The following is a 16,385-nucleotide window of genomic DNA, read 5'->3' as shown; positions in this document are numbered from 1 at the left end:
GAGCCTTTCTTCTTGCCTTGCTGCTCCTCCCAGCCCTGTATAACCTTAAGGGACCACAGATGTCTGTGCAGTCGGATATTGACCGAACAGACATTGTACAGCACACATGTCTGTGTTTTCAGTTGTAGGTATATTGTGAATGTTCCTTATTATTAGGTTGAGGAAGTTCCCTTCTCATCCTGGTCTGCTCACAGTTTTTATCATGAATGCATATTGAATTTTGTCAAATGCCTTTTCCTCACCTATTGAGATGATAGGTTTAATATAGTGCATTATGTTGATTTTTGAATAATCATTGGGCTTTTTAGAGATGTGCTGTTTGGTTTCCAAATATTTTGAGCTTTTCTAAATATCTTTCTGTTACTGATTTTAAATTCTATCGTAGTCAAAGAAAGTACTTCGTATTATTTGAATCCTTTTTCTTTTTAGTAATATTTTATTGTGTTTTAGGTGAAAGTTCACACAGCAAATTTGGTTTCCATTTAACAATTTTTACATAAATTGTTCGATGCCATTGGTTATAATTTTCACAATGTGTCAGCATTCTCATTATTGCCATTTTTTTTCTTCTGTTTCCATTGATCTAGCTTCCCTTACCCTCCTTGCCTTCTCATCTTTGCTTTTGGGTAAATGTTGACCATTTGGTCTCACATAGTTGAATATTTAAGGGAATGCATTGCTCATGGGTGATATTGTTTACTTTATAAGCCAGTCTATTATTTGGTTGAAAGATGACCTCCAGAAGTAGCTTCAGTTCCAAGTTCAAAGAGTATCTTGGGGCGATAGTCTCAGGGATTCCTCCAGCCTCTATCGGTCCAGTAGGTTTGGCTTTTTTTAGGAGTTTGAATTTTGTTCTGTATTTTCTCCCATTCTATCCTGAACCTTCTACTGTATCCCTGGTTGGAACTGTCTTTAGTGGTAGCTGGGCACCATTTAGTTCTTCTAGTCTCAGGTTAGAAGAGGGTGTGGTTGGTGTGGGCTATTTAGTCCTGTGGACTAGTTTCTTCTTTGAGCCTTTGGTTTCCTTCATTCTCTTTTGCTCCGTAGGAGTAGAGACCAACAGTTGTATCTTAGATGGCTGCTCACAAGCCTTAAGGACTCCAGATGCTACTCACCAAACTAAGATGTGGAACATTATTTTTATGAACTATGTTACACCATTCTGGCCACGCTTCTTCCAAAACAGATTTGTTTGTTCTTTTGGCAGTCCATGGTATATTCAGTATTCTTCACCAACACCACAATTCAAAGGCGTCAACTCTTCTTCAGTCTTCGTTATTCACTGTCCAGCTTTCACATGCATATGATGTGATTGAAAATACCGTGGCTTGGGTCAGGCACACCTTAGTCTTCAGGGTGACATCTTTGCTCTTCAACACTTTGAAGAGGTCCTTTGCAGCAGGTTTGCCCGATGCAGTGCGTCTTGATTTCTTGACTGCTGCTTCCATGGCTGTTGATTGTGGATCCAAGTAAAATGAAATCCTTGACAACTTCAGACTTTTCTCCGTTTATCGTGATGTTGCTCATTGGTCCAGTTGTGAGGATTTTTGTTTTTTTTTTATGTTGAGGTGTAATCCACACTGAAGCCTGTGGTCTTTGATTGTCTTTAGTAAGTGCTTCAAGTCCTCTTCCCTTTCAACAAGCAAGGTTGTGTCATCTGCATAACGCAGGTTGTTAATGAGTCTTCCTCCAATCCTGATGCCCTGTTCTTCATATAGTCCAGCTTCTCGTATTGTTTGTTCAGCATACAGATTGAATAGGTATGGTGAAAGAATATAACCCTAATGCACACTTTTCCTGACTTTAAGTCAATCAGTATGCCCTTGTTCTGTCGGAACAACTGCCTCTTGATCTATGTAAAGGTTCCTCATGAGCACAATTAAGTGTTCTGGAATTCACCATCCTTTGCAATGTTATCCATAATTTGTTATGATCCACACAGTCAAATGCCTTTGCTTAGTCAATAAAACACAGGTAAACATCCTTCTGGTATTCTCTGCTTTCAGCCAGGATCCATCCGACATCAACAATGATGCGGCCAGAATGCTCCTTAGAGGCAAGGATGGCAAGACTGTGTCTTACATACTTTGGACTTGTTGTCAGGAGGGATCAGTCCCTGAAGAAGGACATCATGCTTGTCAGAGTACAGGGTCAGCAGAAAAGAGGAGGGCCCTCAACAAGGTGGATTGACACAGTGGCTGCAACAATGAGCTCAAGCATAACAACGATTGTAAGGATGGCTCAGGACCAGGACCGGGCAGTGTTTCGTTCTGTTGTGCATAGGGTCGGTAGGAGTCGGAACCAACTCGACGGCTCCTAAAAACAACATTACATCAGTTGACTAAGTTGTCCTCCATGATGAATTCTTTTTCTCTGACCTTATTTATGTAATTTCTGGGTCTTTTTTTATTGATTCATTTTTTTCTCCTAACTATGGGTTTTGTTTTCCTTCTTTGCATGCCTGATAATTTTGGATCGGATGTCAGATATTGTAAATTTTACCTTGTTGGGTGTTTGAGCCTTGTTCTTGTTTTGGAGTGCAGTTATTAGGAAACTGTTTTATCATTTTGAGGTTTGTATTTAAGTTGTGTCAGGCTGGACCAGCACAGCCTTTAGTCTAAAGCAATTTCCGCTGCACTACTGAGGCCATACTCTTCTGATTACTTAGCCCAGTGCTCCATGTTCTATGAGGTTTTTCCACTCTAGTTGTGGAGAATGTGGATCCTTCCCACCGCTGTGTGAGGGTGAGGAATTGTTCCTGCTCTTATTTTCTGGTGGTTCTTTCTTGGGCCTCAGGAATTTTCCTCATATGTATCTGTATGTGCTTACCAGCCCTCAGCTGAAGCCTCTCTCTCTCTCTCTGTCACTCTGTCTCTCTCTTGCCCTCAGCTCTCTGATTCCCTGCCCTAGGCATTCTAGCCACCTTGCCCTACCCGAAAGAATTCTCAACTCTTCCCTCATCTCAGTCAGGGTGACTACTGGGCTTTGAGTTCCTCCACTCCGCCTTGTGGCCGGGAAGCTCTTTCTAAGCAGTAAGCTGTACAGCCGTGATAGACTTACCATGTTTGCCTTTCTTCCCTCAGGCATCACTGTCCTATATTGCCTGTTGTCAGTGTTTGAAATCATTGTGTTCTACATTTTGCTCAGTTTTCAGTTGCTTAAGACAGGACAGTTGATCTAGTCTCTGATATTCTACTCTGGCCACAAATGGAAGTGAAATATGTAGTTTTTAGAAAGAAAAATATTTAAAAATATTAATATTCATAAATATTAAAAAGTTCACGTTGATATGTCTAATTCACATAGATTATCCCAAAGTTTTTACTTAACATTTTTTCATTTTGTGTTTGTCTTTCTTCTCACTTATCTTGAAAAACCTTGGTTCCAAAGATATTGCCATTAATTACTTATTTTATGTTTCTTCTCATCTTATTTATACAACAGCCGTAATAGGCAGGTAAAATATTGGTTCACAGAATATCACTTTATAAAAAAATTAAATCACTTGCTCATGAGTCTAGGATGGTGGTTTGTGGCAAAGCTGGGGAAAGTATCTTCAGTGGCCTGATTTTTCAACTAAGTAACTTCCTTTCTTCCTCCCTCCTTCCATTCCTCCGTCTGTCTCCCTCCTTCCATTCCTCCGTCTGTCCCTCCTTCCCTTCACAAATGTATATATGCACATATGTATATTATATATATGCAATGGAGCCCTGGTGGCTTAAGAGCTTGGCTGCTAACCAAAAGGTTGGCAGTTCGAATCCACCAGCCAGCCACTCCTTGGGAACCATATGGTGCAGTTCTACTCTGTCCTTATAGGGTCGCTATGTGTCTGAATCGACTCCGTGGCAACGGGCTATGCAAGCGTTCATATGCACGTGCGCGTATGTATGTGTATGTATAGATACATATATCCTAGGCTTCTTTATCATCATTTATGAAACAAGGAGATTGAACCAAATAATTTCCCAGAGCTCATCAATTTCTGGCTTTTCCCCCAGCTACTTTCTGCCTTTCCTCCTGGCCACACATACATAATGTTTTCTCACTGTGCTTTCAGTAGACTGTGACTCTTCACAGTAGAATGTGAAGTATGGTATAACAGTGAAGAAGCTTAGATTCAGTTCTAAGATGCCTCTGAATGGGTCCATAGTTTAAGAACACTTGGTCAGGGTTTGCCCTCTGACAGGCTTTAGGCTAGAAACCCTGCCGGGAAGGAAGTCCAGGTCAGGGGCTACTGCCTTCTCAGGTTGATGTTTTTAAATTAATTGGTTTTGCAGCCTGGTTGGGGATCATTCCTTTTCTTGTTGAAACGAGTTTATCTCGGATTCACGTATGTATGGTGAAAACCATTTTTGTTGTGTGCCGTGAGTCGATTCCCATAGCGGCTTTATAGGACAGAATAAGGTTTCCTAGGTTGTAATCTTTATGGGAGCAGATTGACAGGTCTTTTCTCCTGCAGAGTCACTGGTTGGTTCGAACCGCTGACTTTTTGGTTAACAGTTGAGAGCTTAACCATTGTGCCACCAGGATTCTTTATGGAGGAAATAGTCACTGACATTTCTGACTGTTATTCTAAAGGGCCTTTCTAGATCCTGCAGTCATCTCTGGCTTTTATCCTTAGGTTCTGTATTCCTCAATTTCTGTCCATAGTTTGGATGCACTAAATGCGACAGAATCTTAACATCTGACAATTTTTGTCTTAGATCTGTTTACTTGTTGCTTAATAAGAATGTATACCAAGGAGAACCTGATAATGATACCCTTATTTGATTTGGGGGAAGATATTCTGCACTTGTTAGTAAGTTAGTCTTTTTTCCTTCATTATTAAAACCCTGCCTTTGTTTTCCTCGGCTTTTTTCTCTTTTACTTTATCTATTTTTATTAACAACAGATCATTTGGGGAAAAAAGGAAACTAATAGAGCTCTAGATGTAAATAACACCAGAATGTGTGGCATTAATATTATATCCAGATTGGAGCACTGTAGAGAGTACACGATTGAGGGCATCGTCTTGGTGTTCTGAATAACACCACCTGGTTCCTTGGTTAAAAGGGAGCCCCGGTGGCACGGTGGTTACGTGCTTGGCTGCTGTCTGAAAGGTTGGTGGTTCAAACCCACTAGCTGCTCCGTGAGAGAAAGATGGGACAGTCTGCTGCCTTAAAAGAATACAAACTTGGAAACCCTATGAGACAGTTCTACTCTATCTTATAGGATCACTGAGTTTGAATTGACTAAATAGCAGTGGGTTTGGTTTCCTTGGGTAAACCACTGTAGAAACACTTGGAAAGGGCAGCAAGGAAATAGTTAAAATACTAAAATGTTCCGTTACCCTACTGCTGTTTTTTAGGGGAGACCAGGAAAAAACAAAAAAACAACCCCTTGCCATCAAGTTGATTTTAACTCATAGTGACCCTGTAGTAGAGTAGAACTGCCGAGTAGGGTTTCCAAGGAGTGGCTGCTGCATTCGAACTGCCGACTGTTTGGTTAGCAGCCAAATGCTTGATCACTGCACCACCAGGTGAGAGCTGTACTTAATTGCTTGCGATAAAATGGCTTTGCTATCTTTAAGGATGCCTGGGGTTCATTGTTCAACAGCTTTTACCTTGGATAGATTGTCCAGACTAACTTGTTCTGTTACCTCTACGATCCTTTCTGGTTCACACTTTTCGTGAAATGACTCCCACTGGCTTATTAGCGTGAGTGGTTATGTCTGTCTTTGAGGATGTAGGTGCCACCGTTCTCAAAGTGGGAAGCTGGACAGTGTAAGAAAGGGGGATGGGGAAAGAGGAAGGTGACAGCTACTTGTTCAGTGTCTACTAGGTGTTAGTCATAGTCCTGGGCTCTGCATGAGTCTCCTTTTTGGGCTTCACAGAATTGTATGAAGAATGTACTGTTGTTGCCTCCAGTAGATGGAGAAGTTGTGGGAAAAAAACTCTTCAGGTTTGTAGAACATAGACTTTGTGTGCTGTAATTTTGAATTGTCTTGTTTCAGCTTTCCGCCTTTAAACGTTTCCTGTAAATTTAATTTAATATTAATTTAAATGAGATGGCTTATCATTTGATACCAGTGAGCCAATCCATACACCATACTTGAGTCTCTATCTGAAAACTCTCTCTCCATTTAAAGATATTCATCTATTTATCCACATATGTATATATATAATATAACCCTTAAAATAGGAATTTCTAAATGATAATAAGTTAGCCATTAAATCTTCTGTTTTCCTAAACAGTCTAGAAGACGAGCTTTAAGACTCCTGTAAGAGGCTGCTCTTGGGGAATACTTTTGGTGAGTGGTATAAACTGATGTCCTAGTCTGATCACCCCTGGCCTGGATAGATCTGAGGGTCAGCATAATGGTCATCTCAATGCAAAAAGACTAGTTTGGATCCTAGTTGTAATTATCAACCTAAAACCATTTTTTTTCCCCAAACTTCTTGGTGTAATTCCTGCATCGAATCTATCTATGTCGAATGTAATTTCTGATCCTTATTACCAGTTGCTGCTGAGTCAGGTCTGACTCATGGCGACCCCGTGTGTGTCAGAGTAGAAGTGTGCTCCGTAGTATTTTCAGTGGCTGAGATTTTCTCTCTGGGTGGTTTTCAATGGCTGGTTTTATGGAAGTGGATTGCCAGACTTTTCTTCTGAGGCAACTCATAGTATAATGTAATTAAAGAGCAGAATGTCCACTTGCCTTTCCAGGATACCATTGCATTAAAACAAGGGTGAAGATCGAAGATGAAATGACCTCATTAGTTTTTATAATACTTAAGGTTGAAACTAGGCATATCAAGACAATAATGAAAAAGAATATGTTTGATCATCCTTTTAACATTCAGAGCAGTGTGCAACTCAAATTCAGACCTTGTTCTGTTTGTTATTAGATCTTCTGTAATTTCTATCAAATTTAATGTTTTAGTTATTCTTCTGGAGTTATAATTTGAGGATTCATGAAAGACCTAATTTACTAGAAAAATCGATTACTAGTAACCCTCACTCAGACTTTTAATCGTCAAAACTGATTCTCATTTTGGAGCTAATAAATCAGTTCTCTTGGATTCTTATCACATAATCCCAGGACTTCAGATTTCTTTTTGTTCTTCTCTATTTTTCTTTTAAAAGAAAAAGCCAAATCAAGAATTTGGTGAAATGCAGACCATTGTGCATTCTGTAGACATACTATCTTGTTTACTTGGCTCTGAAAAATGACATTTTCCTGATATAAACAGTAAACTGCTTAGGGAAGAATTCCAGCAATTTGTCTTTCCCAGCCTTGCACGTAGCAGCCAGCTAGGCAGTTTATATACAGTGACTCCCCGTTCTTGTTTGATTTCCTCAGACAAAACAAGAGATTGTGGTGGTGCCTACTGGTTCAAAACAGCACATCTTGTTCCCCTTGTTTCTTATCATTCCCTTTTAAATCAGAGGATGTCAGAGCCAAGGGGACCTTTAGATCCAGTCCCTGTTTTATAAATGAGAAACTGAGGCCCAGATTAACCCCTTCAAGGTTATTGCAATTTTAAGTGGTAAAGCTGAGACTACCCTGTCACACATGAGGTCACTATGATTTGGGGGTCACCATGAGTTGGGGGCCGACTCAAGGCAGCTAACAACAACCACAAAGCTGAGACTTGAATTCAGTTTTGTTTTAACCCTAAGGTTTTTTCTTTCATTCCCCTTTATCTTTCTCTATTTCAAGGATTCACATTCTAGCGAGAAAAAAATGGTCCATGAAGTACATTAGTGTGCCTATTCTCTAAACGCACCAGACAAACAGACAAAGTGATCACCGGTCATTGATTTGTATGATAAAGCTTGTTTTTGTAGCTGGATTCTCATTTAATGAGAAAAACCTAAGGCCAGACAATATAGTCAGACTCTTGTGCTCTTTTTTTTTTTTTTTCTAGGCTGTTCCAGGTGAAGGACTTTCCCACTCGGAAGCATACCTTTGCTATCATGGAATGGTCTGGTAAAATGTGATGAGCGGGCCATCACAAGACCAAGCTTTAGTAACAGTTCTGCTGCTTGTAAGCTAGGTTACCTTGGGCCAAGTGTTTAACCCTTCTGAGCCTCAGTTTCTTCATTAAAGAACGTAGTGCATGTCATCCATTCCATAGGATTACTATGGTAAAGTGCTCAGTTGATGGTTCGAACCCAGCAGGTAAAGTGCTCGGTTGATGGTTCGAACCCAACAGTGGCTCTGCAGGAGAAAAGACCTGGTGGTCTGTTCCTGTAAAGATTACAGCCTAGGAAACTCTTTGGGACAGCTCTACTTTGTCCTGTGGGGTTGCTGTGAGTCAGATTGGAATTGACTTGAGGGTACTCAACAACAACTATGGTATATTGTATATGAAAGTAAAATGGTACAATGTAAACGTGAGGTATATTAGGGTGGGCTGGGAAGAACATCATTCTGTAGTAGAGTTGGAATAAATAGACGGCAGCGGTAAGTGATTTGAAACCTTGCTGGTACTTCTGCCTAAATACAGAAAGCAGATTGTACAGACATCTTCTAAGCAATGGCTTTTCATTCTAGTGAAAGGCAATGCATGCTTGCCAAGTGAATTGCAAGGCAGATTCTCTCTTGTGTGGTAAGCAGAAAGTGGCAGGGGATGTGATTTCGATATTCTTTTCTGGGGGAAGAGGGAGGAGAAGGAGTGATAATTTGAGGAGAGTTTAATAAAGGAATTGTTTGCCAAGGTGTGGGCAGGGGATAGGGAAACCACAGAGGTTAGTGCAGTGCCTGGGTTTAATAACAGTGTTGTTAATTGCCGTTGAGTCGGTTTAGACTGACGGCAACCCCATGTACAACAGAATAAAACATTACCTAATCCTATACTGTCTTCACTATTGTTGGCGTGCTCAAATTCATTGTTGCAGACACTGTGAATTTTGAGTGCCTTCCAACCTAGGGGGTTCATCTTCCAGCATTGTATTGGACAGTGTTCTATTGTGATGCACAGGGTTTTCATTGACTCATTTTTGGAAGTAGACCTCTAGACCTTTCTTCCTAGTCTGTCTTAGTCTGTAAGCTCTGCTGAACCCTGTCCGCCGTGGGTGACCTTGCTCGTATTTGAAATACCGGTGGCATAGCTTCCAGCAAAGGAGCCCTGGTGATGTAATGGTTAAGCACTCAGCTGCTAGCCAAAAGGTCAGAAGTTTGAACCTACTAGCTGCTATGCAGGAGAAAAGATCTAGCGATCTGCTCCCATAAAGATTACAGCCTAGGAACCCTATGGGGGCAGTTCTACTCTGTCATATAGGGTTGCTATGAGTTGGAATCGACTCGATGGCACACAACAATAGCTTCCAGCATCATAGCATTACGTGCAAGCCAACACAGTAAAACAAACTGACAGGTGGTGGTCAGTAACAGCGGGGTCTCATTATCCCTCCTAGACCAGAAGGGGCCAGGGAAGGAGGGTTAAGGGAATTGAGAGAAAAGTTTTGATATCCCTTTCCTGAGTGGTAGGAAGCCCCAAGGCAGGTGCATCTCTTCTGAGGAAAGCAGAACAAGTTATCTTTAAGTTTTTAGAAGAAGTGGAGATTCGTGGGTTTTGTAGAAGAAATAAAATATTCTTTTTAAATTAAAGTCATTATTATGCCTGAGTACCTTTTTTGAGTCCAGTCCAGCACCTTACAATGTGAAAGATGTAAAGGTACTGTGTAGCAGGGTCCTCATTTGTGAGTTTACCCTCTAATTGGTGTCAGGTAATAACACAAGATTATTTGTGATTAAATACCCAACTTGTGTTGAAAGGCAAAATTTTGTGGGAAGTCAGAGTAAAAAATAGACCATATGGAGTAACAGGTATTCAGAGACCATTTGTTGAATTGTGGAATTTGGATTGTTATAAAGAACGAGAAAGGCTATCATTCCAGATAAACCATGAATTGAGCACACTACATAAGGAGGATATAAGACTGGGGCAGAGGATAGAATATGGTGGATATTGGAAGCAAAGGCAGATAATTAGACTGGGACAATTTTTGGAACTCTTTGTCCGTTAGGAATTTTAAGGAAATATTGTGGATCTTTATAGTGCATGCATGGGTGTGTGTGTGTGTGTATGTGTGGTGTGTTCGCAAAAGTGCTTGGTAGATGTTTATGCTTGGAACTACTGGTGCTAGGTGTTGCCTTTGAAAGCCTCTGCTTACTGCCCTGATGACTGGGAACCAGGAAGTGATGAAGCTTGGTCATTACACCAACACATTGTGACACAGTGACCTCATCACTTCCTGTTTCCATCTGAGAGGGGGCCCAGTGGAAGGAGCCAGCTCAGAGAAAAATAGTGAATAGGGGCTAGGGGGAGTTAAGGATGTGTGGTCTAAACATTTTCTGTAGAAAAGCAGCCACATACGTAATGGGCAAAACATTTGAGTAAAGTAGCAGTAAGATGAAGGAGTTGGACCTTCTGGAATAGCAGCTGTGGCCCAATGACCCGTGAACAGGTGTAGGAATTGGGAACTAACTCCTACTCCTGAATTCTTTGCTATGTCTTTTAACCTACTTCATCCCCTAAAAGTTTTTTTTTTTTTTTTTTCCTACAAGCCAACCGTTGTGCTGAATTCATAGTCTAGTCCAAAAGCCCAATAGTAAATAAATTCCAATATAATTTGTCCAGGCTTCTGTGCCAAGACTGCAGAAGAATGCTATTTGGATGACTTCCTTCAAAAAGAGAGGTCACTTGAAAGAGATGTGGTCGGAGTTGTGTTTCTTCCCAGTCACTTATAGATCGACTGTGACCGAGTAAAAAGCCTTCTGCCAAGCTGCAGGTGTAGGATGCATTGCAGGCAAGGAAGAGCCATGTGTGCCCAGCACCAACAACCACAGACTCCCTTCTTCCCTAACTATGAGTAGGATTTTTGCAGCGACCCCTGTGGGATATGGCAGAAGGATCGACTGACTGTCTTCAGGCACTTACCAGGCCTGCAGAGATGGGGAACATCATGGACTCCTGGGTTCCTCAGTTAAATGGCTGGAGCTGAATCTCCAAGGTAGTTCTTTTTTTCCTGGAAGGATACAAATTACTCCTCAGGAGAGTGAGGGCAAGAAATAAATCTACTTTAAAAAAATAAAAGAAAGCCAGTTTTGTTGGAAATATAGTTTACTTAACATAAAATTCATCCATTTGAAGTGTACAGTTCAGTGATTTTTGGTAAAATTTCAGAGTTGTGTAACCATCACCACACCCAGCTTTAGAAAGTTTCCATTTCCCCCGAAAGATCCCTAATTTGTGGTCAGTCACCATGCCCACCCCAAGGCCCAGGCGACCGTTATTGTGTTCTGTCTCTAGATTTGCTTTTTCTGACATGTCATATAAATGGGATCATACAATATGCAGTGTTTTGTATCTCGGTTCTTTCGTTTAGAATAGCGTTTTTGAGGTTCATCCATGTGGTGACATGTGTCTATACTTCCTTCTTTTTTACGGCTCCTTATATCCATTGTGTGGATGTACTATATTTTGCTTATCCATTCATTAGTTGATGGATCGTGTACATTTTGGGGCTGTTACGAATAACGCTGCTATCTTAGTTTCTCATGGGCGCTGTAGTAAATTACCACAGACTTGGTGGCTTAAAACAACAGTTTATCCTCTCACAGTTCTGGAGGCCAGAAGTCCAAAATCAAGGTGTTGGCAGGGCCACACTCCCTTCAGAGGCTTTAGGAAAAATTTCATTCCTTGCCTTTTCCAGCTTCGGGTGGTTGCTGGCGCTCCTTGGCTTGAAGTCACGTTACTTCAGCCTGCCTCCGTCTTCGTATTGCCTTCTTTTCTGTGTCTCTCAAAACTCTCACTGCCTCTCTTATATGGATAATATGATTATGTTTCGGGCCCACCTGGATAATCCAGGATAAGCTCTTCCTCTCAGATCCTAACTTAATCATATCTTTAATATTTACAGGTTGTAGAGAATTGACAGAGATCTTATAGAGGGCCATTTTTTGGCCTGCTGAAGCTGCTATGAAGATTCACTTAAAGTCTTATATGTGTACATATGTTTTCATTTCTCTTGGGGAGATAGCTAGGGAGTACAATTTCTGGGTCATATAGTGAATTTAAGGAGCCCTAATGGCACTTTAATGGCACAGTGGTCAAGTACCTGGCTGCTAAATGGAAAGGTCAGGGGTTTGAACCTATACGAGTAGCTCCTCGGGAGAAAAGTCCAGGCGATCTATTCCTGTAAAGATTCTAAAACCAAAAACCGAGCCCATTGCCATTGTGTTGATTCCAACTCATAGAATCCTATAGCACAGGGTAGAACTGTCATCTTTACAGAAGCCAACTGCCACACCTTTCTCCTGCAAAGAGGCTGGTGGGTTCCAACCGCAGACCTTTTGGTTAGCCTTGGCGAGCTTAACTCCACTGCTCCACCAGGACCCCTTCCTGTAAAGAATACAGGCTAGGAAATGCTATGGGGCAGTTCTACTCTGTCATAAAGGGTCACTTTGAGTCGCAGTAGATTTGATGCCACACAACAACATGGTAAATTTATGTTTAAATTTTAGAAACTGCCAAACTGTGTTCTGACATGACTGTACCATTTTCCCTTGCAACAGGCAATGTGTGAGGTTTCCAGTTTCTCCATATTCTTGGCAATTATCTGTCTTTTTTTTTATAACTGTTCCAGTGGGCATGAAGTGGTATGTCATTTTGGTTTTAATTTACATTGGAAAACCCTCGACTAGATGAATTGACACAGTGGCTACAACAGTGGGCTCAAACTTAACAATGATTGTGAGGATGGCACAGGACCTGGCAGTGTTTCGTTCTGTTGTACATGGGTCATTATGAGTTGGAACTGACTTGATGGTACCTAACAACAACAAGGGTCGCTATGAGTCGGAATCGACTCGATGGCGTTGTGCTAATGGCTAAAAATGTTGGACATTATTTTATGTGCTTATTAGCCATTTATATATGTTCTTTGATAAAATATCTATTCAACACTCTTGTTAATTTTTAACTGGGTTATTTGTCTTCTTACTGTTGTGTTGTAAGAGTTAGTTCATTGTTTTTGACAGACTTGCCCCATCATTGCCTATCCTAAGGACTGTGGTGATTGAGGTCATCTTATTCAGGAAGGGGTAGTGAGTATTGAGGCAACCCATTTTCCCAGGGTACTTAGAACTGGGGCAAGGCTGCCATCCTGCATTGTGCTCTGTGCTAGTCTGTTATAAGGCAGTAGATCAGACTCATGTATGGCCTTTCGGCTACCAATTACTGTGTCAGGGAAGCAGGTCCATCGTTCTCCCTATGCCCCGGAAATCATAAGCTCAATGATATTGTAGGTTGGCTGTTATTTGATGAACAAGGGGACCAACAGAACCCCAAGTATATTCTCACTCTAGGCTGTTGTTTCCTCTCATAATGCTTATCACAATTTTCATTAAGTAGCTATTTCTGTGGTTACGTATTTAATGTCTTTCTTCCCCCACTAGATTGTTAGGTTCTTTGAGAGCAGGGATCGTATCATGTCTGTGTGTTTTGTTATTCTGTCGGTAGTGTCTAACACAGTGTGGGGCGCATAGTAGGCAACTAATCAATATTTGTTGAGTGGAGGAATGACTGTGACAGACCAGTAATTGGGGCCCAGGAGGATGCTCTCTGCTTTACAATGGGTGATTCACAGGAAATCACTACATAGAGGGTTATTAGTTGAATGAGTAGTTCATTAACCACTGAATGTGCTATTTAATGACATGTATCTTAACTGCCACTGATTTCCCCCCTTTTATTTCTCATTTCCAGCGATCTATAATTATAATGCCTCTCAAGATGTGGAGCTCTCCTTGCAGATTGGTGACACAGTTCATATTCTGGAGATGTATGAGGGTAAGTCTGGATGATGGCCTCCTGCCAGACTGGGGGAAAGAATCAAACAGTGGAAGTTACTCGTTAATAAAGCTCTTAGAGCAAACATCAACATGCTTTACTTCCTGAAGTGCTGCTAGTAAAAACCCAGGAAGTACTTAGGTTATCCAATTTCATACTGCGGGTGATTTCAAAATAGCCAGCTGAACACATGAGTGCAGACATGCCCAGACACCAGAGTAGAGGTATGCGAATATGTGAAGGACATTGTTGTGCCCCAGCCACGGGATGTAGAGTGATCAAATGCAGTGTTGGTTCTGGGAGATGCTTGGAGCATTAGGCTTGCAGAGATCTATGGAGGCACTGCTGATTAAGTGCCTCTTTCTACTTACTCAGCACTAAACGTTGCCAGGTTGGTGGGCAGAATGAGCGAGCTGACTTTCTGGTGTTGCTGAGATTCTTCAGATAATTAGGTCAGGGCTACAGCAGGTCCAGAAAGCCTACTAGTGTATTTCTCCAGCTAGACTCGGGTAGGGAGGTAGTTCCAGTTAACCTGTCGGTTGGTACTCAGGACTCTTGGTTTTTCTGAATAGCACAGGTCGTGCCTGTCTCTTATCTTACCCCCAGGATTCTAGCTGCAGTTCAGATTCTCTAAATCCTCCAGGTATCCACATTTCTGATCCAAACCCCCGGAGCACAACTAATGAGCATCCAGGCCACTGACTTTTTGTCAGTGGCCATTCCACATGTGTCAGAGTAGAACTGTGCTCCATAGAGTTTTCTTTTTAATTTTATTGTGCTTTAGGTGAAAGTTTACAGCTTAAGTTAGTTTCTCATTCAAAATTTCATACACATAAATTGTTTTGTGGCATTGGTTGCAAATGCCGCAATGTGACAGCACTCACCCGCTTTTCCATCCCAGGATTCCCGTGTACATTCGTCCAGTTTTCCTGTCCCTTCCTGCCTTCTCATCTTGCTTTTGGGCAGGAGTTGCCTGTTTTGTCTCATGTATTTGATTGAACTAAGAAGCATGTTCCTCCTGTGTGTTACTGTTTGATTTCTAGGCCTGTCTAATCTTTGTCTGAAAAGTAGACTTACGTATGGCTTCAGTTCTGAGTTAGTGGGGTACTTGGGGGGCCGTAGTTTTGGGGATTTCCCCAGTCTCTGTCTGATCAGTAAGTCTGCTCTCTTTTTTTGTGAATTTAAATTTGTTCTATATTTTTCTCCCGCTCTGTCTGGGACCCTCTATTGTGATCCCTGTCAGAGTGGTTGGTGGTGGTAGCCAGGTGCCATCTAGTTCTTCTGGGCTCAGACTGATGAAGGCTGTGCTTCATGTGTACCATTAGCCCTTTGGACTAATATTTTCTTTGTGTCTGTGGTTTTCTTCATTCTCCTTTGCTCCAGGTGGGATGGGACCAATAGATGTATCTTATATGGCTGCTCGCAAGCTTTTAAGACCTTAGATGCTACTCTCAAGCTTTTAAGACCTTAGAAGCAACTCACCAAAGTAGGATGTAAAACATTTATGAACTGTGTAATGCCAGTTGACATAGATATCCCCTGAGACTATGGTCCTTAGCCCTCAGCCCCAGCAACTTGGTCCCTCAAGGTATTTGGATGTGTCCAGGAAACTTCTATGACTTCACTTTGGTCAAGTTGTGTGACTTCCCCTATACTGTGTGTTGTCTTTCCCTTCACCAAAGTTAGCGCTTATCTACTATTTAGTCAGTGATTTGTCCTCCCCACCACTACCCACCCTCATAGCTCCATAGAGTTTTCAGTGGCTGATTTTCGTAAGTAGATTTCCGGGCCTTCCAAGGCATCTCTGGGTGGCCTTGAATCTCCAACCTTTTGTTTAGCAGCTGAGCACTTTAACTGTTTGCATCACCCAGGAAATCCTCCTGGTCACTGAAGTTGGGGGTAGAAGCAAAGAATAACCCTTACAAAATTAAAAAAATTTTTTTACAAAATTAGGGACCATTAATTCACTCTGAAGGTTGGGTTAGGAATGAGGTGGGAAGCTAGGTAGATTTGTTTTTCTTACAGGGTGAGGCTTATTAAAACAGGGACTCTGGATTTGCAGGTCCTTTCTCCTCATGTAAATGCTTGCGATGATGGAATAGCAAAGACAATTGTCTACAGTCCAGTGCAGCTTCCTAGGTTAGGCCAAGAAGATACAGGATGGAGAAAAGGAGATAGAAAGCCAGAGGAAAAGAAAGCAGAGTTTGGCCACAGAAAAGCTAAGTCACCTGCCCAATTGGACAAAAGACTCTGGTGTTGCTGCTGCTTTCCTTTAGAGTGTTGGGGCTTTGCTCTATCTTTTCCTGTTCCACACAACTCAAAGTGTCATCCTGTAGCTCCCGGGGTCAGGGTGAAGTGGGAGGGCGGCTGTAGGGACTCTTTCAGTTCCATTCTCTCTCTCTGCTTTCTTCTTCATCATATCAGGCCAGCCAGCAATCAATTCTGTGGCATCCTTAAGTCACTGAGACACTAGGGACAAGCTACTTTCCTGGCCTCCTTTGAGAGCCTTAGACTTTACTCAGTCATTCTTCTTTGTCAGAGGCAGAT

The 16,385-nt window shown here is 41.7% G+C and overlaps 1 protein-coding gene across 2 annotated transcripts in view; it reads left to right on the top strand.

The window, feature by feature from the left end:
• The window catches only part of DOCK5 (dedicator of cytokinesis 5), a 274,051-nt gene that overhangs the window by 36,121 nt on the left and 221,545 nt on the right, over nucleotides 1-16,385 (top strand). For both annotated transcript variants that reach the window (XR_007515000.1, XM_049866956.1), the window contains exon 2: nucleotides 13,755-13,838. Coding sequence is in view for 1 of the 2 variants with exons in the window: in XM_049866956.1 (XP_049722913.1) it covers nucleotides 13,755-13,838 (84 nt within the window). In the remaining variant the exon portion in view is untranslated. The remainder of the gene's footprint in view (nucleotides 1-13,754; nucleotides 13,839-16,385) is intronic.

This window comes from Elephas maximus, chromosome 22, assembly GCF_024166365.1.
Source record: "Elephas maximus indicus isolate mEleMax1 chromosome 22, mEleMax1 primary haplotype, whole genome shotgun sequence".
Taxonomy (NCBI): domain Eukaryota; kingdom Metazoa; phylum Chordata; class Mammalia; order Proboscidea; family Elephantidae; genus Elephas; species Elephas maximus.
The sequence above is the reverse complement of the archived record's forward strand: the minus strand, read 5'-3'. Positions and strand labels throughout refer to the sequence as shown.